The following is a 26,446-nucleotide window of genomic DNA, read 5'->3' on the forward strand; positions in this document are numbered from 1 at the left end:
GCCCCCCAAACTACACTCATGTTAAAAAGTGGGGGGCACAGCCTCTGGCCCCTCCGGTTCCGGTGACCCCCCCCCCCCCCCCACACACATACTTCTACAAAGCTTCCGGCACCCTTGCACCCAAGCCCTGCCCCTCCCTGGCTCCGGGCCTAGCGCTTGAGGGGGGCTAAAGGGGCCTTGGGCTGACTGGGGGGGGGTGGGGAGGAAGATCACAGCACTCTCCTGACCATGGGGCCCTGGGCAGTCACCCACCTGTAAGGCTGGCCCTGCCCCCCCCTAAATTATACCCCTCCCCCATACCATGCAACTCTCACATCTGCGCTGCCCACTGCTCTCTGGCTGCCCAGCTCTGAAGGCAGTGTCACCGTCAGCAGCAGCGCAGAAGTAAGGGTGGCAATACTGCGACCTCCCTACAACAGCCTTCCGACCCCCGCACAGCCCTCTTTTGGGTTGGGACCCCCACGGTTGTAACACCATGACATTTCAGATATTTACATCTGAAACTGTGAAATTAACTATTTTAAAAATCCTATGACTGTGAAATTGACCAAAATGGACTGAATTTGGTAGGGCCCTATACACTGGGCTTGGAAACATACCACCCATCTATTCTACCCCCTCCGATCTGAATCAGAAATATTCTATGATTTTTCTTTACAAGGAGGGGTGGCCACAGGAACGGCCCAAAAGTGTTTAAGTGGCAGCAAGTCTCAGTGGGAGCTCAGCCCAATGTTCCCTATTGCAACTGGACGTATCTGGTGTGGGGATCATAGCTTGTGCAAAATTTATACACACAGGATATCAAAAGCAGAAAATATAGAAGGGAAGACATATAGTGAAGAGGGTACAGGACTTGGAGCCACTTGCGGGGCAAAAAAGGAGTGCCAGGGAATCGTGTTTTCTGGTCTCAGATATAGGGGCCTCACAGAGATAAGAAAAAAGATCTCAGGAGCATGCAGGAAGGGGCCATCAAAGGTGTGTGCAGAAGAAGATCTGGAGAAGCATACAGAAGGTGTATGTGAAATCTGGCAAGGCAGAGTGGTTTAAGTTTTTCCATATGGATAAAAGACTCCTTTGTTTCATCTTCTATTTCCCCATGTGTCATATACATCTCTACCCCGATATAACGCGACCCAATATAACACGAATTCGGATATAACGTGGTAAAGCAGTGCTCCGGGAGGGCAGGGCTGCGCACTCCGGTGGATCAAAGCAAGTTCGATATAACGTGGTTTCACCTATAACGCGATAAAAAAAATTTGGCTCCCAAGGACAGCGTTATATCGGGATAGAGGTGTATTCCCTTTCAGCTATCTGCTACCCCTTGCTAAACACTAACTGAATATTTCTCATTATAAATTATTTCTCTGAACAATACCGCCATCAAGTGTTCAACACATGCACAGATTATGTCTAGTTCCACATTACTACAGTTTGGCCATCACTCTGTCACATACTCAGCGGCAGCTCAACTTTCTCTTCCTGCCAGCACAGAATACTACAGCAGAAACTAGCAAAAGCTAGAACGTCATATCATCACATCAAGTGCTCAAGTTTATCATGCAAGAGAACCAAGCTTAAGTCCCATTTCCTCATTCCCTGAACAAACCAGAACCACACTCCATCAGGAAAAGGGGAATGTGTTTATATAAACATTGTGTCCTGTGCTGTGCAATAAAAACAGCCCCTGTCCCCAAAATTTATAATCTTATAATGACACTGATGGCCTCTAAAGGGAGCTTCACCAAGTATACCAGTCACCAAATAATGAATGATATAGAATCAACGGGGAACAAGTCTTGTGGTTCTGTCAAAAAAAAGAAAAAAGTAGACAACACAGCCTTCCCTTCTCTCCAGAAGTAAAGTTACTTTGATCTTCTAACTCAGGGGACGGCAACCTTTCAGAAGTGGTGTGCCAAGTCTTCATTTATTCACTCTAATTTAAGGTTGCGCGTGCCAGTAATACATTTTAATGTTTTTAGAAGGTCTCTTTCTATAAGTCTATAATATATAACTAAAACTGTTGTTGTATGTAAAGTAAATAAGGTTTTTAAAATGTTTAAGAAGCTTCATTTAAAATTAAATTAAAATGCAGAGCCCCCCAGACAGGTGGCCAGGCAGTGTGAGTGCCACTGAAAATCAGCTCGCGTGCCACCTTTGGCAAGCGTGCCATAGGTTGCCTACCCCTGCTCTAACTAAATCATTAGTTTCAGGTTACAGGAGTCTCTTGCAATCTTTAAGCACATCAAATTGCATCTTCAATGCCTTACTTAACTTGGATCAAAATTCTCTATAAAATCCCCTATTCTGTAGTTTGTTATCTCTTGTAGCATATCATCTCAGGTCATTATTTAACACTGGTATCTAGACAGGGCCCAGAGGCCCTAATAAAAAACAGAGTCTCGTTGTGCTTGACACTCTACAAACACACAAGATACAATACAACAGGAGGGAAAGGAAAAGGATATGGATAACAGCAATAGGTACAGTTTTACTCACTGACAACATTCACTAGATTGAGACACAGATTAATGTGTATTTTAATTTCTTCCACTGGGGTCACAAACTAATGAATTACTTAGCTGCCATTGACATGATCCTAACAGAATATTAACAGAGTATTTTTAAAAGCAAAATCTAAGGAAATTAACAAAATACTACACTGAAACATGAGGTTCAGGAGGGGAAAACAGCCAAGTTTACAGTTCAATCATATTTGTGGTCGTGTCCTCAACATTACCCTAACATGCAAGTGTCTAGCATTAATTAACTTTCATCTATGTCTGTTGAAAAATGATACTGTACATTTCCCTTTCCTTTTAAATTAAAACATTTGAGAACAAGTTTTAATGAGGTTGTGAGAGGCAAGATCTGTAACTTGATGGGAAAGGATATGAAAACACTGTGAAATACAAATGTTATTCTCTAATAAATGCCAATACTGAATCTCTCCAAGAGAAGGGCACAAATAGAACTACCATATAAGCACCTCTTTACGGTCTCCATATGAGCAGAGATTAATAAGACTGGGACTTTACAGCTTGGAAAAGAGATGATGGGGGGGGAGGGGAGATATGACAGAGGTCTATAAAATCATGACTGGTGGAGAAAATAAATAAGGAAGAGTTATTTACTCCTTCTCATAACACAAGAACTATAACATAACACCAAATCAAATTAATAGGTAGCAGGTTTAAAAACAAAAGTAGCATTTCTTCACACAACGCATAGTCAACCTATGGAACTCTTTTCCAGACGATGTTGTGAAGGCCAAAACTATAACAGGATTCAAAAAAGAACTAGATAAACTCATGGAGGATAGGTCCATCAATGGCTGTTAGCCAGGATGGGCAGGGATGGTGTCCCTAGCCTCTGTTTGCCAGAAGCTGGGAATGGGTGAAAGGGGATGGATCACTTGACGATTACCTGTTCTATTCATTGCCTCTGGGGCACCTGGCATTGGCCACTGTCCGAAGACAGGATACTAAGCTAAATGGACCTTTCGTCTGACCCAGTATGGGCATTCTTATGTTCTCATGTCAGCTGATTGACATTAACAGTGATACTTCTATGGAAGGGAGACAGAAGATTTATGCCTCTCACTTCCTATCCTGAAGAGAGTGTTGCTTCCAGACTGCCTGAGGAAGGCATAGGGTGAAACCCAGATACTTCATCTAATCCACTCTGTAAGGACATTCTTTAGATGCAAAGAGACAGAAGAAAAGTTGTGGGCTCATTTCCTAAAAAATAAACAGCAGGACTGTATCTAAGTGAAAAGGGAGAAATTACTACATGGACTGGGATCCAAAAAAGCTAAGCATTCTGCTTATGGAACTCTATTCTTTATATTTAGACAAAATTTTCAATGCAATGTTTTAATTTGCATTATTAATTTACAGTTTGGGGTCTTTAATGGCATTATAGTTTGCACAGAATCTTCTTTAGAGGTATAGGTGGACAGAGACTTGGAAAAGAACAGAAAGTCAAAGTCATATCAAATCTTAAAGGCTGATAACTCAAGTATTCCAAGCAGCATGCTACTCACCTGCAATTGTATGTGCATAAAGTCTGCTACCGAAGGTAAAAACATGTAATTCATACAGCTTGGCAATCTTTTCTAAGAATTCCTTGCAATGAGGACGCAAACGAGTATGCAGCATAGGTTCACCTCGACCTAACTGGAAATGGAATATTCCCTAGAAGAGAACAAATAACCCCATAGCAAGACTTATAAAGTAATTAAGTTTAGTACAAAAATAAACATGCCTAAAAGTACCTCCCTTTACTTCAGTTTTATTCGGAGATCCTACTTCAACCCAATTAAGATGAATAAGATTTTCATTTGGAAATATATTTGACCCAAAGCATATTTTGGTTTTTATAAGGCAATACAACACATTTTTGACTTGCAGTAATTGTTTACAATGTTAGAATATTAAAAGAGTTGCCCAGGCTTTCAAAGGTTTGTTTACACAACAAATTTTAAGAAAATATCCAATCAAATTTCTTAAAGGGTTTGTTTTACTCTCAGTGATGTGAGACACATTAGTTTTACTATATACTGGGCTGAAAAATAAAACAAATGGCCAATTTGTGTTGAATGAAAAAAATTGTACCTATGAAAATTCATATAGCAGCTCCAGAAAGGATATACAGAAATGTCAGAGTAAGCTGCACACTCATTTATGAACCCCCTGAATACTTGCTTTATAAACATGGATTTACTCAAACACAGACAGTCATTGAACTATGCAGGCCATTTATTTTATTTGCTGTCACTGATCCCTCTCTGAGGAGGAAAAACATTAACTAGTATAACCTTGGTTAGGCATGTGGAAGTGCAGGGTGGATAAAAATCAATGATTAAAAATAAATAAATAAAAACACCCACGGACTTTTTTGATCAAATGCTTTTTGAGGGGAAAAAAACACTTATCTAAAGATAGCTTTAATTAAGATACATTATAGCTCAAAGATATCGCATCATGGAATAGGGATTATAAATTCTAATTTTATAGTATGAGACAATATATTCATGTAATGGTTAAGAAAAGTTTTGTAAATGAGTTCCAATAGTTCATGGATTAGGGACCCAATCTTATGGAATTCCGGGGGCTTCTGTATAGATTATTTAGGTTAATCTTTCTATCTACCCAATGGGACTCAGTGCTCAGTCTAGAAGATACCATCAGAGATGCTTAGTTTTGCAGTTCTCAAACGGTGGATGTGTGTCTCCAGAGATAACATGCTTGTTAACAGCAAAAATGTTTTTAAATAAATAAATAAATACATAAATAAATAGAAGTGAGAAATAACAGACCTCAACCCTATGGTCACTCTGCAAATTTGTGTACACAGTCAATCCCTTATGTCTCTCTAAAAGTGCAAAGTTTCAAAAAGTTCAATGAATAGAAGATTGTAGGGGCGGAATAGATCTGGACAAGTAGAAGAAGTCTGGAGATAAATGTGAGGAGGGAGGGACAGGCAGTAGAAACAAAAGTGAAACTGTTTGAGCAGCATATTACAGAAATCTTGAGGTCTTTCTGAGTGTAGCCTTCATTGATTTGAGATCTACCATACCATTCTCTCACTAGAAGCGAAAACATTTATGGCCTGCCGCCATTATAAGAGACCCACTTTGGGAATATTTTGATGAAGTTCCTCTACCTGTGGGTAAGACAGACATGCGTGCAAAATGCAAACAGCGCAACAAAGAAATGCAAGGCCTGGTTGCCCAAAGGAAACAACATCATGAGACGTGTTCCTTCACAGGAGGAAGCTGCGTTGAAGATGATGAAAGGAACATGTCTGAACATGCAGGATCTTCAGGTTGGTAAATTTTTTTATTTCATACTTCTTTCTTAAGGACTGCCTGTCTTCCTTCTGGACTATTCTTGAATTCTCATGTTTGAGCAAAAAAAACATAGTTGTTACTCTATGGTACTATCATTTTAGATGCAGTTGTGATCAAAATAAATAGTTGAAATAGGCAGATCTTCCTTTTACAATTTCACCTTTAAAGTAGTACTGAGTGACAGTGAATGCAATGAGTAATACTAAATGAGCAGTATGGTAATAATAATTAAATAACTGCATTGATTTATTTTGTTTAGGAGAATCCATCCTCAACATACAGGATTCTGAAGACTATCCACCTTCAAGATCACCATCATTTTCTATAGTTTCAGAGTTATCTGCCAATGATAGTGTTTCAGTCACATCATATATGTCACATAGCCACAGTATATCACTTGTAGCAAAAAGAAAAAAAAAAATCTCAATAATCCAGAAACAAACCGAGAAGTTTGTGATAAGAACCAGCAGATTACAAAAAGAGGTAATTGATAAACAAACCGGCAATTTTTTTCATGTAACAAACTCTCCTTTCCGTATGACTGAGAACCCACACTTCATTAACATGGTTCAGTCATTAAGACCAGGATACAGTCCACATGACAGAGCAGATGTCGCAGGCAAATTGCTGGATAAAGTGTATGAAAAAGAAATTGAGCAGTGTGCAAAAGGTCTAGAGGGTAAAATTGTTAACCTGAGTCAATGTCCACAATGATCCTGTTGTATTGCTTGTGCGACAACAGAAGGGAATGTCTTCCTTACAGAAACAATTGATAAATCAGGAAATGCACACACAGCAGAATATTTACAAGAAGTAGCAGTAAAAGCTATAACAAACTGAAAAAAAATTATTCAAATGTCTAGTACGTAGCTTGGTCACAGACAATGCTGCAAATGTATCCAAGATGAGAAGAAATTATTTAGAAGAGAGTCCCAAGCTAATAACATACAGTTGCAGAGCTCATTTTAATGCATCTTCTAGCCAAAGACTTCAGTGTTTCAGAAATAAAGGCTAATGTTGTTGAAATTACAAAATATTTCCATAACAACCACTTTGCAGCAGCTGCTCTGAAAAAAGTGGGAGGAACCAAGCTAACTCTCTCACAAGATGTGCAATGGAACTCAGTAGTGGACTGTTTTGAGCACTATATCAAGAACTGGCCTAATCGGATGACAGTTTGTGAACAAAATCGTGTCACAGCCAAAGTTCTCAACATTGGGTTTAAGAGAAATGTTGAACACATGCAAAGTACCCTAAAGCCTATTTCTGTAGCTTTGAACAAAATGCAGGGAAATAGCTGTTTTATTGCTGACGCTGTTGAAATTTGGAAGGAACTAAGTGAGATTTAAAAAAAAGAAATATGCAATGACAGAGTTAAATTACAAGCATTAAAAAAATGAATGGGACAAGCACTATCTCCAGCTCATTTTCTTGCAAATATTCTCAATACTCGGTACCAGGGTCAAACCTTAACTGCTGAAGAAGAGGAGTTGGCTATGATATGGACATCCAGCAATCATCCCTCCATAATGTCAATTATAATAATAAACTTCAGAGTTAAGGGTGAACCATTCAAGAAATATATGTTTGCTGATGATGTTTTAAAGAAAGTCACACCAGTGAACTGGTGGAAGTCACTTAAGCACTTGGATTCAGAGACTGTTGAAGTGATAATCTCACTTAACAGCAGTAGCTTCTTCTGCCGGTGTAGAAAGAATATTTTCTTCCTTTGGACTAATTCATTTCAAATTGAGAAATCGTTTGTGACCTGAAAAACAGGAAAGCTTGTTGTTTTTTTTCCAGATTATAAACAAACAGGAAAATGACGGTGAGGACGACTGAGTTAGCTGCAGAAGCCAATATTTTAAGTTTCTCATGTTGACCTGGCTGACGTAGTCGATTTAATTTTTTTTATTTTTAAATATTCCGTTTAACTATTTTAGTTAAACAATTTTAACAAAAACAAACCTGGTTTTAAAAACCTTAAATGTTTAACTAAATTCAAAAATTCATGTGCTTGTTTTGTTAAAATATTATATGTTTTCTGTTGAAGAAAATACTACAAAATACTCAATGTTGTTGTTTTAGTTAAAAGAACAATTTAAATGTCTGCTTGGTGATGTTCTCCTCCTAATACAGCATGGCAAGAAAATCGTCCAAATAGTAATGATTAACCTGTTGAATTGGAGATTGAGAGGTGAACTATGATTTCATAAATATCTGCTTCAAATTACCTTTGTTAAATGAAATAACCAAACAACCATTCATTTTCTGATATAGCTATAAAAGTAGTCTGAAAAGTTTTCAAAATAAATCACTTTGAAAATGTATCGTGTGTACCTTCTAAAAATGAAACCTACATCTATCTCTGAGCTGTGAAGAATATGTATTAAGGTTATAACAACCAACAAGAATGCACTTTTATGTAGAAATCCATGATTAAATTGAGTCTTCCTGACTAGTGATTTAAACCAAATCCACCCAGTGGAAGTGTGAATTTAAGTTACTCTATTTGTTTTAAAGTTTCCAGCAAGGAAACATGAAAACAAACTGTCAATTTTCATCTGTGCAGGTGCTTACCAACTTCTCTGAAAGGAAACAACTTGACACTTACCTGAAAGAGCACATTAATACTTTTTTGCAAGCGAGGATGAAGACAGAGTTGGGAGTTCACCTGGTGTTATCCTGAAAATCACTTCTAACAACACTCCCTTAGGAGCATCCTGTGCACTGTTTCTAAGTGGGGGGGTCAGGGAAAAGGAAAAGTGCTAAGGGGCAGCAGAGAGGATTTTTTTTTGGTAAATTAACTGCATCAGAATGTTTGACCTACTAGTTAGAAGTAACACTGGAACTATAAGAGATGAGGGGGAAAAAAAGTCTATTTTGAGTTAGTTTACTTTGTATATAGTCATTTTCCCATGTGTGAGACAATCTTTCACGCAGCAAAAAGAGACAGAAAAACATGAAATGTGATTGCAAAACCCACAGACTGGCAGACACACACAGGTGGACATGTAGCATGCAAGGTACTTTTAACTTATCTTCTTCGTTTTCAAGCTGAAGATGCCCTACTAATTAAGAACCTAGAAGCTTAGACCAAAGATATATGGTAGGTTTAGTTAAACACAGTATGAGATGGGACAAAGTTAACCTAATCTGAACAGAAATCTTCATTTTATTTTTAATTAAAGACACATTATTCAGCTATTTCTTTCTAGTGCTGTAACCTGAAAAGTCAACACTGTATTAGCATGAAAACCAAGAATTAAAAGTGACTAGTTTAGCTTTGTTGACCAAGCTGACTAAAACAGAAAGCACAGAATTATATAAATGATGGAAAGTAAATTAGTTACTTTCAAAAAAATTTTCATTAGTTAATGAAACACCTTCATTTAAGTTGAAATTATTTTTAAATATGCTTTATAATCTTGTGTCCCTCATGTTTTTTCATTCCTTGACTAGCTTTTCTCCTACACTTTAATGTACAATGTGCATTCTTACAGAACCGTCACTTCATTAGAACTGAACAGAAAACTTCTCAAGCCACAGTAATCGCAAGAACATAATAGTAAAAAATATTTACTTTATTAGACATCTGTTGGCAGTGCTGTTCTGTCGTATGGATTAACGTCTGGTCCAAATCTACCATCAGCACCAGCTTTCGATTTCGGTGTAGTCGCTGCTGGTCTTCCCGTCCTAGTTGTTCAGCTTGCTATAATAAAGAGATTTACAGACTAAGCATAATCTGAGACAATTCAATGAAATTTAAAATAAAATCAAATTTATGACTCATCAGAAGACCAAATGCTCAGTAACTTCTGAAGAGATTTTGCTGCTCACCCACTTTACTTTCGCTAGCTTTCCAGCCATTTTTCAGTAAAAGGAACCACATAATTTATGTATAAAAACCTGTCAAACACTGTTGCTCTTGTATTAAAAGCAACCAATCTACACCACATATCAAGGCACCAAAAATCATTGAAGGCCAAGATTTTCAAAAGCAGCAACTACTAGTTTTGGTGGACAACTTGAGATACCTTAGCAGAGCCTGATTTTCAGAAAGAGCTGAGCATATTAAAAAAAAAAAAAAAAAATCAGGTGCCTCAAATTGTGCATCCAAAAACTGAAAATCCCTTCTAATAACACTCCCTTCGGTGTGTCCTGTGTCTATGGAATGAAGTATCCAAGTTAAAAATAAATTAACCCCAGTGAATTCTTCTATCATTGACACCCCAGGCAGAGAGAAGTTACACCAACAGAGTTTTGGCAGTAGGGTTTAACAGATGAAAATATACAAGTTGCAAATGACAAAAAGAAGAAACATAAAATCATATTTAGCTTGTGCTCCAAAAGAGAGAAGTGCTAGAGGAAATAACTGATGTTTGTCAAATGGAACAAATGGGAGATTTTACAAATAATTTTAAGCTCCAAGAAGAGATTTAAAATCAATGGCTAGTAAACAAATTTAACATTATGAAAAGCCGTATTTGACCACATTTTTTTGAACTAAAGAGATCCATTTGTTTCTCCCTATACAAGTTTTAACATACTTACAAGTTGTTATAAGTAGAAGACCAGTTTGTGTTTAATTATATCTCCTTATTTAGATCAGGAAGTTTACTGGAATGCTGGGCACCAGCCAGTTAAGTATGCAAGTAATTTACGTAAGTTAACTTTGAGTTTTTAAAAGGCACAAATGGGAGTTGGGTTGTAACCACCCTTTGTGCCTTTGAAGAGCTTGACCAAAATTGGCATCTTTTTATTTGTTTATAAACTTCTAAAATGGAAAGAGATAAGAGGAGGAAAAAGAGAATAAAGTAGAGGAGAAGAGGATAGAAAGAATAATAAGAGAGTTAGTATAAAAGAAAAAAAGGAAAGAAAGCTGGTGAAAAAACAGGGAAATAGGAGGGTTTTTAAAATTATATTTAAAATAATCAACTCCTTTTCCCCAAAAAGGCCAGTGAGACAGGAACATTCCTGTTTATTTTAACATCTTCACTGCTCAGAAGTTTTATTGCAATATTTAGGCCTCACAAGCTTTTCAAATATAAAGTTTATGTCACAGATACTAAAACGTTACTGAAGACAACGGATCATTTCTCTTGCCTTTCCCTTGAAATGTGGAGAAACTGGGTTTCAGAGATATTTCAGCCTTTGGAAGTTATTACAAGTGGTGAAAATAAGACTTTCACCAATTGATTGTTTCTGAAAAGGCAGAAACACCTCATGGAAAGCAGAAGATGTCAAAGTTACCACCACAAGGGCATCATAGCCTTGCAGTAAGCAACATTAAAATACTGCAGAATCAGATGTGATTGCTAATGTAGTTCTATAATCTATATCAGTACATGCTAACACTATTAGAAAAAACTAATTACTCAATACATGTCTATAGTGCAGACTTGCAGATCTTAGTTATACTTACTGAAATCTCAGCTTCCTTCTCAAAGTGAAGCCAATGCAATATTTTATATTAAATGGGCACACCTCTTTGAGGAATCCCCGTTAAATGAAATCTCAAACTGTGGAATAAAAGTAGTGCGACTCAACTTGCCTCAGAGCTAACCATCAGTTCTGGAACACTATGAACCATAGATACAGTTGCTGTGGATAATGGCACATTCTGTTTTCCATTCTTGCTTTGTAGCCTAATCAAACAGGGAAGAAAATCAAAAGTTTCAGTCAAGTATATTTTAGTGCTAACAAATTTCCATCAATGAAAGCGGTTAATTATTAAAAACTGCAATGTCAAATCAGCCACTGTCAAAAATCATGATTCCCTTTAATATATTGATACAGTATGGTACACCCTTTTTCAGAGGATCATTACAGCACCAATTACTGAACAAAATGGATGATGCTTGCTTATAGTATCATGCAAGTATAATTATTTGCTGTAACTTTTGTTACTGGAACTCTTAAGAAGACTAATATATAGAATATAAAGATGAACATCAGGATTAAGTTATCTTTTATTAAGTTTTACATCTGTTGCATTCGCTCTAATATACACATTTTAGAACTACTGAATACAGATTTAAAAGGACATCAATAAAACAGTTTATTTAAATTTGAATGATTAACCTACTGTTAATCAAAGGTATGAGATTAAATTTCTCTTCTCCAAAATAGCTGTTTGAACTTACTTAAAAATGACTCACTCCCTGAAGCCCACAATGACTTGTATGCACATACTTGAGAATATGGGCAATGCTATTACATACCAATAGCAACATGGCTGCATACTCTGATTCTTTATACAAAGAATGTAAAGAACTACTCTACATGCCTTGCTTCTCTCTACAGGTACCTTCTACAGGACAGATTACAATGTGCAATTCTTCTCTGAAAACTCACCAAGGAGTGACACCACAAGGTAGCATGTTGGTATCTTAACTTCTACATAAAATGGGTTAGTTTACAAGCAACTGCCAGCCTGGCAACCTCATCCTGAGATCTCTATGCCAAGTTCCTATATTTCTGGTTCATGCCTCACTACCCCCAATAAAGATTCATCAGACCAAATTTCACCCTGTCCTGTGTTTTCAATCATGTTTCACAGATATTACTGAGGACAGAATCTGGTACTGCAACTGGAACCAGAATTAAGTTCACTCTCCCATGAGCATCTAGTCTTCTGTTAAGAATATAAAAAGGAAAGAAAAAGGGTGGGGAGGAAATCTGTCTAACAAAAACAAACCTGTACATACACAGGAAGCAGACCTTTTAAGACTAGATCCCAATTTAAGGGATGATTCACAAAACAAGAGAAAATAATTACTTTCCCCCTCATTTTTTATAGGCTAAACTGATGTAAGCAAGGGGTCTTTAGAACTACAGCAGACACAGCCAAGCTTAAGGTCTACAGGGTCTGTGCAAGCTTCTCCATACAGCTCATATAATCCCATTGCATCATGACATGCAGCACCACCCAATATTCTACTAGTTGGTACGTTATGAAAGAATTATGCAAAGTTACATAATGGGAACAATAGTCTGAAAAAAAACTGCTTGACGCGTTTCATTGAGTCAAGTAGTATTTGAAAATACTATGGATTTCCGAAAATTAAATGCAAGTTCATTATCTATTCCCTTCACCCAATCTATAAAATGCATTTCACTCTGTCTCTCCTTCCTCATCTCTTTGGTTCATATTCCAGTGTGCCTCCAATAGTTTATTCATACAGATATCTAGTCTCTTTTCTAAAAATACATTAAAACTAATTTTAGGTTATTTATTGCACATGAATATGAATTTAACAAGGAGACACATATCATTGATTGAGACACTTAACAAGGTATGGCTTCGTGCTGGCTGGGCACCCATTTTTCAAATCAGGAAGAGTGGTGAATCTTTAAAGTTGCGTCTAGTGTAATTCCGACAAGCGTAATACAAAGTTTTCCCTGCAGTACGGTCATTTATCACTCCCAAGTTCAACCAAACCCAGAAAGCATTTTGAACAAAGTAAACTGATAATGTATCAAAGCGGTTCAGTACTTTACTGGGAACATAGGTGACATTCACTATATAATACGACTGGGTTAATCTGGAAAATATTAAAATTATTATACAAGGAGCTAAGGAAAATTATAGTAGAGGTGATGCTATAATTAGGATTAGGGAGGCAATCTCATTCTAGCACCAGAATCAGGTACAGATTTAAGGCTTGCTTAGCATTACAATACAGCTGTATGTGTTATTATTTTTATTAGATAACTAATTTGTTAAAAGAAAATAGGCATTTGTTTTACAAGATTAAAATTTACCTGCTTTAATTCATTAAAATTATACTACTACTACTACCTGGACTAAACATTCCAGTGTGTGGGATCATGAAGACACACACTTCTGAGCAACAACTGCACCAAGTTATCAGATTTAATGTCTCCACAACTTCACTCAGGATTGTATCATTTCTTACATAGGACCACTTATTGTAAATATCTGTAGTCAACAACCAGAAGATAACCAGCTGTTAGTGTGAACTATCAAGGAAGCAAATGAATTTCTGCACTAGACAAAGAACAAGCTCCCCTTTATTCACATCTTTTTGAAATACAGAACACTAACTAGATCTCTGCAGTGTCAAATTCGTTACACAGAACAGAAATTCATACTTCAGTATTCTAGCCATTTATGCTGGCTCATCTAGTTTTATTTATACCCTCATTATTGTGGGTTATTAGATTAACGATTCTGTTGTGTACAGTATACCTTAAAGGAGTTCCTTTCAAATGAAACTATTATTAAGCAATATCTTTTGATACGGTAATTAACACACTGCATTAATACCCTTCTATAAAAAGGCACTTTAACGACTGCATTAATCATGAGTAAGGCTACGAGTCAGTCACGGAGATCACAGATTCAGTGATTGTGTGAGACCTCTGTGACGTCCTCAAAATTCCACCAATTCAGCTCCCACCTCTCGGGGGGGGGAGAGGGAGGAAGAGCCCAAGCCCTGCCACCTGTAACTTAGCTTCATGGGGCCCCCTGTGGCATGGAGCTCCAGGCAATTGCCCTGCTTGCTACCCCCTAATGCCAGCCCTGTGTACATTTCTGTGATTTTATTGTTTATTGCCCACATTCTGTCTGTGACTCTTAATAAAAATACCTGTGCCAAAACCTTAGCCATGAAACGCAGCAAGAACAGAATTGCTTCTATGCCACGCACTAGTGAATTTTCAGTGCACGGTAGCAGGTGCCACACAGCCAGTTAATGTGCAGGATTCTAGTGTGCTGCATAGATTTACACCTCAGCTTGTCAGGCATTAACTAGACTATCTAAACAATCCCTAAGTTAATTAACAACCTTTGCAGTCATATAGTCTTTTAAAAGTTACAGCTGAACTACATATACACTATTTACTTATTTGGGTTTTGTGACTAGTTACATGTGAACCTAAAGGGAAGAAAGAAGTTATTAATTTAAGAAGTTGCTCTACACTGACAGACGTGCTCCTCAAGTAGTACAAATATCAATTCAGGATGAAATCATGTTTATATAGTGCTTTAAATACTGTAGTAAACTCAGCTTGCTGAAATATTGGCATGAACTTGCTGATCTCTACTCTATCAGTACAGTGATATCTAGAAAGGTTTGTGTGTACTGGTTTCTCTTCCTGTCCCAGGGTGTCAACTTTTCGCTTATGAAATATTGAGTGCAATTACATGGATTTCTCCATCAATAGCCGGTACAATACTTTCAGTTTCCAAGTTATTCTTATACCCTTCATTCATAGCTGCTAGTAGCAGCTGAGGTCCACCACTTTAGAAGGGACAGGGAGAGAAGAGAATCTAAGATCAACGACATGTGTCAGTAGAAAAAAGCCTAAATAATACTTACTGAGTCAAGTCCTGGCCACATTCTGCGCACAAACCTTTCATAACAACAGGATGGCTACATCCTTCCAGTCTCACCAAAATGCCTCTGAAAACAAAACAAAAAACCTTGAATTCTTTAATAAATCAGCATTTACTAAACATTTAAATTAATAGCAATTCATCAATATCCAAAAACCAAATCAAGTTTGAAGTATACGTTTCAATTATGATTAAAAATTGCTTTGAATGGCCCATTCAATAAGAGATGTGTAGTTTGGCTCAAAGGTTTAAGAAGAGGCCAGTTAAGTATTACTGATTGAATAATTCAATTAAACTTTTTTTAAAAACTCCCAAATATATAATGGTGTCAGTTTATATCAGGGGCAGAGATTACAGATGCAGTATATTAACCAAACAAAAGTCTGGGCAAATAGTTCTTCTCAAATTACAGTTAGATACAACTTGCTACTTACACACTATATCCCACTAATCATGAGAGGAAGGGGTACTGATTAAGTTTGGATTTAATCTTTGGTTCATTACTTTCTTGTTTGGGGGTTAGGAACATCTACTGGTCCAATCTTTTTATGTGACTATTTTCCTTTATGACACTAGTGCCTAAGGTCTCTGATACGCTAATCACACAATGTGCCTAAGTTAAAATGAAATATACACAGCATCTTTTAGCTTCTTAGGCAACAGGTCAAAAAGCACAAATGTAAAACTTGAAATGGAGAGACCTTAGTCCACCTCTGAGACCAAACCCTGTCTACAACATAGGAAGCCTGCATACACAGCAGGCAGACTCAACCGTGATGGGACTAAAGCACTTCATTATTCAAATCCAACTCTCAAGCTTCAAAACAGTTTTAAAATATAATGGTTTGAGCTGAAATACAAGAGACTTTTGGATTTCATCAACAGTCTCTGGGGAGCTAAATCAGAGAGTAGAAAGCCCTGTACCTATTAAGGATTTAAAAAGTCAGACAAAATATAACTAAGTCCATATACCAGCTCATGACAGTGGGACCCTAATGTATATCCTGAACATTTTAGGACTTAATACAAAAAGAAATTAACTAGCTGAAAAAATAATATGGCAGCACTTTTAACCCTGTGCTTTTCCCAGTACATATTTTGGCTCTGATATGGGCTGTACAATTCCAACAAGGAATTAGTTTTTAAAAAGACACCTACAGATGCTTACTTCCAGCAGAGTCACATGTTTCACAGTGACAGGGAAGGAGACCATGGTGTTAACAGAATTGAGGCTAATATTGCAGATTCCAGTATGCTAATACTGAGACTTTCCCCCCCCCTTTTGGAAAAGCTGGATCAGTCAAGTCAAGGTTGTCAAACATTTTCACAATGAAGACCATATACTTAGAGAAAGACTGTCTCATGGACCACTTCCCTTTCTCTAGGATTATTGATAGTATAGCCCATCTCTCCTCGTCCTGGGAACCAATCCATTAACATCTATCTGGCAATAATTTATGTGGAAAATATATGTATTTTTAGCTTTTTTTTTTTTGAGGGAATAAGTTTTGTCCTTTTAGTAAGATAATCTTATTGGCTACTTTTCCTCTTAATACCATTTATCCTCCTATTTGTTCCTTTCTCGCCCCCTTGTCTGTACTCTTCTACCAGTTGGTAGCTTCATCCTTTTCCTTGTACAAGTTTCCTTGTTACCCTCTCCTCTCTCCCCTGCGCCTAATTTCTGCACTTCCATTCCTTCCCCTGGCTTGACATTCTATTTCGACTGGTTGCTAAGTGTTTCATCCCACTGATGCATGAAAATGGCTCCTGTTTTCTCCCCTCTCATTTGTTCTTGGAACCATATACTAAGAACAGGACGGCCAAAAAAAATTGCATACTCTGGGGATGTGCAGCAGGAACACTCAAAGCTCAACAACCCAGGTAATATTTGTAATCAGTAAGTTCATATGGCTGAGATGAAAAACCTGACTCTACTGATGGCATGTTAGAGGGTTCAGCAGCTCCATGTACCTAAGTTACCAAGTTCAATTTCTAAAAACTCTGTAGGGGAATAGACATTTTGAGGCCCAGAGCATATAGAATTTGAATTGAATATGCCATGTTATAAAAAAATAAAAATAAATCACAGTTAAATGCATTAGTATCGATTTGTCTTTCCCCGTTTCCCTCCCTTAAAGCTACATCACTAGATTCTTTGAACAGAACCAGAATTTTCAATCCACATGTTAAGAGATGTTAAAGTTGTCACATACAATACAAACACCACTAAATATTATATATGCACAACAGGAAATTAATTTCTGATATTTGAGTAGTTAAAAACAACAAAAACATGATGCATGTTTGAAATCCCCTTGTTAATCCAATTCTTCCATAAACCATCATCTCCAACACATATTCTGGAGGGACACAAGACAGCACCCAAAAGCAGGAAAACGCATTTGAGAATCCTGGACAATGCAAGTTCCCCAAGCATGACTATCATCAACTGGGTGAAATTTCTGTTTAAAAACGGACTACTGAATGTCACAAAAAGACAGCCAATACAATTAGACAACATTAATTAAGGGTATGCACCCACCCAATTTTTTAAAACAAACGGGATTGCAACTTTTTATAAGCAATCATGTACTAAAGCTGCAGATTTCAAGACTCAAGTATGTAAGTGTGAGAAAATAAATGAGTAGGGAAGCCAACTAGAATAGCCTGCTTTAGTGTAGTGCTGAACTTTAACACAGCAGAATGCCTATGAACTATTTGGAGATTGAGGAGTTCATAAAACAATCAAGACGTTCACAAAACTGAACATCTCAAAATTACAGTAGGTTTAGTATGTAAATTAATCACTGAAAAATTAATAAATTCTATATAGAACAAATGGTAACACACAGAAAAATCAGGCATGCTGTGTTGGAAAGAACTGCATTTCTTTGCTGTCAAATTTCTCAGTCTTTCCTACAGTCTCATCTCTGTCCAACAGTGTTGGTTTTGTTTTTTTTAAAAAGGTTCAGCAAAATGGTTCAGTGATCTTAGAGTCTTCTTTTCATTCAAGAGCATCCTTGCAGACACAGTACAGCATCACCATTCATTCCTGTCCATGGCTTGTTCTCCATTATGCCCAGCCTGGTCATGTCACTGCATACATCTTGCCATTTAGTTGATGGTCAGGCTCTATGTCAAACGGACCTTGGTTGTGTTTGCATTCTTCTATTTGTTGTCTACAGTGTTTCTACCATCATAAGAGTCTCGATTAAACCAATCCCGTACCCTAATTTCACATTCTGCTCTCCTAACTTCATTTGGTTTAAAAATTATTCCACTTTACACCTGCCATTTTCTAGACAACTCTCAGCTCCAGCCTTCCAATGTCTGTTTCCTTTAATGCAGCAGCTTCCAGACCACAGAGTAATACTGTTGTTACACTGGTTTGATACATTTTCACTCTGGTACCAAACAGTGCTTTTATCAGTCCAGAATTTTATTAGTTTCTGTACAGCACTTGGGGCTAAGGCACATATGCTTTTAAATTTGTGTTGATGGTTCCATCAAGGCTGGATAAAACTTCCTAGGTACACATAAGATTCTACTTGGTCTATAGCTTCACCGCTGCTGCAGTGCAACACTAGCTATTGTCCCTTTTTCAAGATTCAACCACTTCATCTTCTTGGGATTTATTTTAAGTCCCAAGTCTACCAGTTTTCCAAGATGGCAAAGAATATTATCATTTATTCAAATGCATCTGCCAGTTGTACAACGTCATCTGCATAAGCTAAGGATCTTAACTCTAGATCATCTGACATCACATCCTCCAACTCATCGAAGAATGCTAATGGCTAGTTTAAGAACCTGATGAAAAGTGGCAGTAATGCTATGCTCCCTTGCCTTACACCAAAATTTGACCTGAACCAGCTCCTTGATTTTCGACCACTTCTTACGGCACTCCAGGAGTCTTCAGACATGGCTTTTATACATTATAAAATGGGTGCAAAGTAAAGACTGAACAGACCACCTTACCATCCCTAACAATGCTAAATTTTCATTTCTTTTTGAGTTAGGAATGGAGATGTAAAAAACACCATCCTACTTCTAATTTCAGTCTATTTAACTTTTGTTTTTGTTGACAATTTCCAGCCTTCCCAATTGATGTGTAACGCTCCAGCTATATGTGATTTTCAAGCTTTGTGAACGGATTCACTGCCAGCTTTACTTTTATGCCAAGTCAGTCTCAGTAGACTATCATGAAAACAAAAACACTGCAGACAATAACAACCCCTAAAAGGGAAGGAACATCATAGTTTCCCCATCGGGAAATCAAAGAAGAGATGGAAACATTAAAAATTTAAGGACATTCTCTACAAACTTGTGCAATATGTCATGAACCATGGTCAGCTTTTTACATCGAAGTGTATATTCCTAAACACCACCAAAAAGAAAAAGTCACACTGGCCCTCAAGACAATCCACTCATCCAGGGCAAGTAAGAAGCTTTCATGGATAGGTCCCAGCAGTTTCTGCAAACTTAAATTCTGCATTTATAGCCTTTATGGTTGCAAAAATAACTTTCCAAATATTCAAGTAAGCAGTGCTGTTCTCCTATATCTGCAGACAGACAACTCTCCAATGCCCCTGCACATTGCTTTGCCAAGCTGCACCAGAGTGAAAACTGACTAGGCTTCACTGGTACTATCCAGAATCTCATTGACTTGATTCTTGCCAGTTAAGCTGCTGCCAATTTCACCCTGGGACTACTTAGCAAAGTTATAAGCAGCAGCAGCGGCACAGAATGGATCTATTCACTATAGAGGGTAAAACAAAACAAAAACAACAACAGAAGGATGGGGGAAAGGGGTAGAATATGAAGACACTCCACTTACAGCATCCTGCAAAGAATCCCAGCAACTGCTCCAATTCCAGTCACAATTGGGGGTTGGTTTCTCACTCTAGGCATTACCCCTTAGACTGTCTTCACCATCTTTCATATCTATTTATGGCTGCTAGGTTTAGACCTCTAACAAATGCCTGACAAAAAAGTGTCCAAGCCTTATGCAATGGTGGAGAAGACTAAATTGATGAGATGCATTGAAAGAGATGTGAAATGCGTATATATAAATTGGGGGAGAGAAGGAAAGAAAATACAGGAGAAAAGATAAAGGAAACCCTGTAGAAAAATTGAGAGTGCACAACAAGGGAGGAGAGAAGGAAGATAGGAGACATTAGAAAAAACCCAGGAAGATATACATTGTGATCTATTATTAGAAGAAAAAAGTAGAGAAAAGCCAAAGGAGGAAAGGAAGTAGGAGAGATGTAGTACGTCGTGGTGGTCAAATGTTATTTGACCAACTTCTTCACTGATAGATATATTAATTCATATACTTTTTTGCAGTATTCAATCAGCGCTATAGCTGGCCAAATATTTGACACATGCAAGTGAAATGTACTAAACAATATAGTAGGAAAATATTTCTGTGTGACTAGCTGTAGCTACCTATAAGATACATTTATTAATATGTTATTAAAATCTGATCATGTTAAAATAAGCTATAGTACACAACAGTACACAGACATGTTATTCCTTTAAAATGTAGAATGTGTATCTCTGAGGGAGTGAAGGCAAAGATATTTTTTTCCCCTGTAGCTAGCAGACTAAGTCCTGAGGCTAATTGGAGTCAGGTCTTCCCCCTCCCCCAATTCCTGCTCTCCCTTCAGTTTTCTTAAAGTCAAATTATACATGAAATAAAAATCCAAAACATCAACACCTTACATTGTAAGATTTTTAGCAAGACATTTTTTTCCCCTTTGATCAAAAATCAGTCGCCTCTTAAATGTCTTTTTCACTGGAATCCTAAAAACATTTCAGCAACAGAGAATGCTACGACTAAGATGCACTATAAAACGTATCACATAATAAATACAGCCAGATATTAAGATAAAGCAGGCAAACATCTTGGAATTATGAGGTAGTAATTCCATTAAGGGGTTTTGCCAACATGAATAATGAAAGTGAACTCAAGTGATCTGTGTAGGTATCAGGACCCAGAGATGGAATAACAGCTTCACATTATAAAGTTTGCTTTGTTTATGTAACTTTACATAAAACACTATTCCAGTACAATGCCCTGACATACCCTTTAACACTAACCTCAGTGGACACAGCTGGTATTAAAAAGTACATTGCCACTTAAAAAAAAAGAAGCAGCAAATATATACCCTAAAAATACACAGAGCGCAGGCCAGCAACTTTTTGGCATTTTCTTCATGCCAATGGAAGTTGGTGAGAATTCTTTGATGTTAACAACTGCCACCCCTGCCACTTACAGTCCTAAGTTCCTTGATCTCTCTGGTAGATTCTTTTTACTTACAGGTGCACCCTCATCTCCATGTGACATTTTAATCATAGCTCAGTGTTAAACAGGGAAATTGCCAACCTCTCAAGACCCCTAATGTACTTTCCTTAAAGGGACACTCACAGTAAAGATTCCTTACTTGTTTTGTTATTAACCATGCCTAAAGGGAAATGTAAATTATTAAAATGGAAATAATTCTAAAAAAAAAATCTAAAATCGGTTTATACTGTTTACTCTTTGTAGTTCTCTCAACCTGGATGGTAAAAGTTAAATTGACTCTTCTGTTAAGTTGTCATGAACTAGCTCAATGGTAAAGTGTTTGGGTTGTAAACAACATTTCCATACAGTGGTTTTAAATACAAATTTTATAAACTGTTTTCACCAGTATTTTCAGAAACAATGTATAGAAACATTTCTGTACATCTTGGGTTTTTAACAAACGAAGCTGAAAGCAACATCTGACCCAACTAAAAGGCCAGCAAATCCCTTCCAACATCCCAAGAGATCGGTGTATACCAAGGGTAGGCAACCTATGGCACGTGTACCAAAGACGGTACGTGAGCTGATTTTCAGTGGCACTCACACTACCCGGATCCTGGCCACCGGTCCGGGGGGCTCTGCATTTTAATTTAATTTTAAATGAAGCTTCTTAACCATTTTAAAAACCTTATTTACTTTACATACAACAATAGTTTAGTTATATAGTATAGACTTATAGAAAGAGACCTTCTAAAAACATTAAAATGTATTACTGGCACGCAAAACCTTAAGTTCGAGTGAATAAATGAAGACTCGGCACACCATTTCTGAAAGGTTGCTGATCCCTGGTGTGTACACATGTAATTTTTCTATATAGGTACTAATATGGCCCCCCTGTAACTATAGTATCTGAATGATTCATAATCTATTTATCCTTACAAAACTCCTGTGAGGTAGGGAAATACTATTATCACATTTTACAGTCCGTGACAGAATAGGAAACAATCTGTTTCTCCCAAGTCCCAGACTAGAGCCATAATCACTGGACCATCCTCTTTCTCTGTTACAGGTTGTCAATTTTCTCTTACAGTTATTCATAAAATACTAAGTTAACAGTGACCTACAAACAAATGTACTAGCTCAATATTCAAAACTCCAGAAGATGACAATTTGCCCCAAACCAGTATTACAACACCAAGCACAGTTTATATGGCAACTAGAACATTGAGTCAATAACAACCAGTGTATTTCTTTTCTGAAGGGTGTAATGCAAACATCTGCTAATTCCAATCAAGAGGATAAGCATTTACTGAATCCAGCACACAATTTGTGCACCAACATCAAATGTTTATACTTACTGGAAACTAAGCCTAACATAAATCCACACTCCACTAGTTTTTAGTATGTGCAAGCGGTCTGAAAATTATGTTGTCTCAAGTCACATAAGCCTACGTATGTTAATTTAACTATGACTTAGAAATGAGAAAGACAAATATAAGCCTTGCATTGACGCAGTATGATAAAGATGTCCTTGTTTTTGGTTAAGGTACATAACTGTCTCTCTCCCACACCATCTAAATACCAATTTATTGTTTCATAGTTTTAGTCCTCATATGCTCTGTATCCTTCCCACCACAAAGCCCTTGGATAACTTTAGCAGAGCCTTCTGGCATACCCTTGTTCCAGATTAGTATTGACAAAACATATAATGTTTTTAAAATATACTTTGCCTAATACTAAGGCAGCACTTGTAGAAACCTGTAGTTCTATGCCCTCCCCCCTGCTCAATTTTATCACAAGAATAAAAATGACTAAGAGAAACTGCTCTGAATGGGAACGAGAACTCAATGGTCTTTTATATATATTATTTCTATTACTGACTAATAAAAGTAATTTTGTTTATATATGCTTTGATACTAGTTTCTTGGATCTTAGAAAAGACCCAAAGTAAAGTTACGCAGATGTTCTGTATATGCCACTGATTTTCAATACAGGAAGTTTAGGCCTGGTTGCATCCACCTAAATATCAAAAGAACTGCAATAAAAGAAAATAACTTGCCATCGTAAAACAAAGGAAGTAGAAGGTTTCAATGGTTTCCTGTTGAGAAAGACCTGTTTGAAGTATAGGGTAGCAAGCCATTAGCCCAATTTAACCCAGAGAGCTGAAACATGCTATTCACAGCTGGGAATGCAAAGAAACTAACATTTTTAACAAGTTAATCTTCTATTGATTTGACTTCTATATGAACACTGTTAAACAATGGGAAATATTTGTCATTTAATATCTTTCAATGTTGAGAGTTGGTCATAAAATGTTTTAATACATAGGGTTGGTATACAAATATTTTAGTGTTTATGGCAACTATGTTGTAGTAAACAAGAGTTCTTCTATTACTGCAAAATTGATCTCCAGATTAAACTTCCACCTTAAACAGAAAAATTCCTTCACTATTTGATCTTCGCTCCTGCGACATACAAAACAAACACGAAACTATTGCTTCAAAAATACATTAAAAACACCTATTTGCACAGATCTGTGTTAAAAGCACTACTGTATTAACACTAAATGATAATCCATGTACAATATTTATTTCAGTAGAGTTCTAGAGCATATGCAGAGGGTGTATTTATCTGTCTTCAACCTCCAGCCCTTGGACCATGTTATCCCTTTCTCTGCTAGACATATATCATCAGTATAATTCTTTATAGGCTTTTTCTGTCACACTCATCATCATAGGCTTTTTCTGTAACACTCATAGGATCTGAGCAGGTCACAAATATGAAATAGTTTATCCACACAATAACCCTGTGAAGCATAGCAATATTATTGTCCCATATTACAGATAAGGAATTTGAGGCAAAGAGAGAGGAAAACATCAATGTTATGAAAGCTATTTCTGTAGCTCACCTTGCCTTCTCCTTAACATAGATGTTAGCAGCATCAAGGACTAGCATAGTGCACTCCTAAAATTTAGGATGACCTAGCTACATCACTCAGGCCTGTGAAAGTTTGCTGCTGGGAAGAATTCTTCCCTAGACCAAGCTCCCATCTCTCCAAGAGGTGCATTTACTACAGTGACCAAAAAATCCCTTCTATTGCTGTAAGTGTCCACATTTCAGTGGTATAGCAGCAGACACGCTGAGCTCTGTCTTCCTGGATATATAACTTTGTCAAGTAAAATTTATGCTGTCAATTTAAATTAAAATTTTCTGGGTGTTTGAAAGTTGCTTCAACTTTTACACTGATGTGAACTACAGATGAATCGTTCATGTCAGTTAGGTGGGGACGTTTTATAATTCGGGGCTGGGAGGAAGCTAGTAGCCCCAGTCCAGTAAGCGAGGGAATATGACCAGTAGCAGATGGAAGAAGCTCAGTGTAACTGGTGATGGTTGGGTTGTTTTATCGTCAGGAAGAGCAGCTCAAAGCACACAGCGGACACTCAGCAGAGGAAACGGAAAACGAAGTTCTCTGAAGCTGAACTGGTCCGAAACCATAACTTCAGCTGAGCAACTCCCACCCCTGCGACAGCGGATATGCGCCTCAGCTAGTCGCTTGGGAGAGCTGTGGGGCCGCACCGCCGCGAGGACGCTCAGCCAGCGGCAGCCACGAAGTTAAAACAAACCGGAGACGGGGGGAGGCGGAGACACGCATGGTTTCGAGGGACCCTGCGACTCTCCCAACCCAGCCCGCCACATCCAAGGCCCCCTCTCGCTGAAGCGCTGCCCGAGCCCCGGGGCTGCGGCCCGGCAGGGGACGTTCACGGCAGACTCAGTCGGGCCGGAGCGATGCTGAGGCCGGCACCGTCTCCGCGAGCCCAAGGCGGCGGCATCCCCACATCCCGCCCGCCTCCCTCGGCCCGTGACGCAGCCAGGGCGACCGCGCTCCCAGTCGCCCCCTTACCCGGGCGCGATGACCTGTCCGGGCCGCGCGCAGAGCTCGCGCACCACACCGGGCCGCTCCGCCTTCACTCGGCGCTCGGCGGCCGCTCGCGGGGGCCGGGCGCCGGGGCCCTGGGCCGGGGGGGTGGCGGCGCGGCCGGGCGGTGGGAGGGGCGCGCACAGCGCCAGCAGCGACCCGATCTTCACCGCCGCTCCCGCTGACACCTTCCACTCCAGCAACCGCAGCGCTCGCGGGCCCGGCACCCGGATCTCGGTCACCGCCGCCCCGGGGCCCTCGGCGGCCCCTGCTCCTTCCGTCTCCTCCATGGCTCCGGCGGCGGCTTGTCCCGGCCCCAGGCCGCCAAGGAGAAGGTCGCTATGGCAACGCTCCCGCCACTGACTCAATAATGGGCTCGAACGCTGAGCTGTTATTCTCCCCCCCCCTTAAAAAAATCCAAACAGTCACGAGCGGCGCCGACTGGGCGCGAGGTCACGGCCCCGATACGCACGCGCAGGGCACTCTACGCACGCGCCCGTCCAGACTTAAAGGGACAGTAACGCGGAACTCGCTTCCCGGAGCCAGCGAGGGAAAGACTCACGCACATTGACTCTTCCCGCTCCGGGGAAGGAAAGTGACAACCACGCCCCTCCGGCCCACACTTCCGGCACCACGTGCTGACCTCACAATCAACAGCGAGCGCGTGCTCACCTCCCGGAACTCAATAGGCGGTCTACACACACACACGAACCCGCCTGAATCCCGGCATGCAACACGGCACACAAGAACTACGCTTCCCGGCAGGCAAAGCTCCATATTCACCTTCCCAGCACCTCAGGAACTACCACTCCCGAAATGCATTGCTCCCATTTGCCCCGCGCGCGCGTCCCCGCACTAACTTGCTGGGGTGAGTCTCAGCCACGGCACGCAAGGGAAGGTGGGTGGGGAAGGCGTGCTGCATGCTGGGCTCTGTAGTCTGCAGGGGAGAGCAGCGCCTCAGCATCGTGCAGCCCCGCGTGGCCGCGGTGTGGCATAGCGGGAAGCTAAGGGGCTCGCAGGGATGAACGA

At 39.0% G+C, this 26,446-nt stretch overlaps 1 protein-coding gene across 3 annotated transcripts in view; it reads right to left on the minus strand.

Moving 5' to 3' along the window:
- The window catches only part of CTDP1 (CTD phosphatase subunit 1), a 171,883-nt gene extending 145,865 nt beyond the window's left edge, over window positions 1–26,018 (minus strand). The window contains exons 1-5 of one of the 3 annotated variants that reach the window (XM_024205115.1): window positions 25,984–26,018; window positions 15,202–15,285; window positions 11,409–11,502; window positions 9,438–9,566; window positions 4,046–4,196 (exon numbers count right to left, since the gene is read on the minus strand). In XM_024205115.1, coding sequence (XP_024060883.1) covers window positions 4,046–4,196; window positions 9,438–9,566; window positions 11,409–11,502; window positions 15,202–15,242 — 415 coding nt within the window. In that variant the 5' untranslated portion in view covers window positions 15,243–15,285; window positions 25,984–26,018. Of the gene's footprint in view, window positions 1–4,045; window positions 4,197–9,437; window positions 9,567–11,408; window positions 11,503–15,201; window positions 15,286–24,409; window positions 24,675–25,402; window positions 25,951–25,983 lie in introns of those variants that run through there. The other 2 variants (XM_024205113.1, XM_024205114.1) reach the window with 2 other exon arrangements.
- Window positions 26,019–26,446: the final 428 nt, after the last annotated feature.

Source organism: Terrapene carolina, unplaced genomic scaffold (genome assembly GCF_002925995.2).
Source record: "Terrapene carolina triunguis isolate 2854851 unplaced genomic scaffold, T_m_triunguis-2.0 Scaffold58, whole genome shotgun sequence".
In the NCBI taxonomy this organism is placed as follows: Eukaryota; Metazoa; Chordata; order Testudines; family Emydidae; genus Terrapene; species Terrapene triunguis.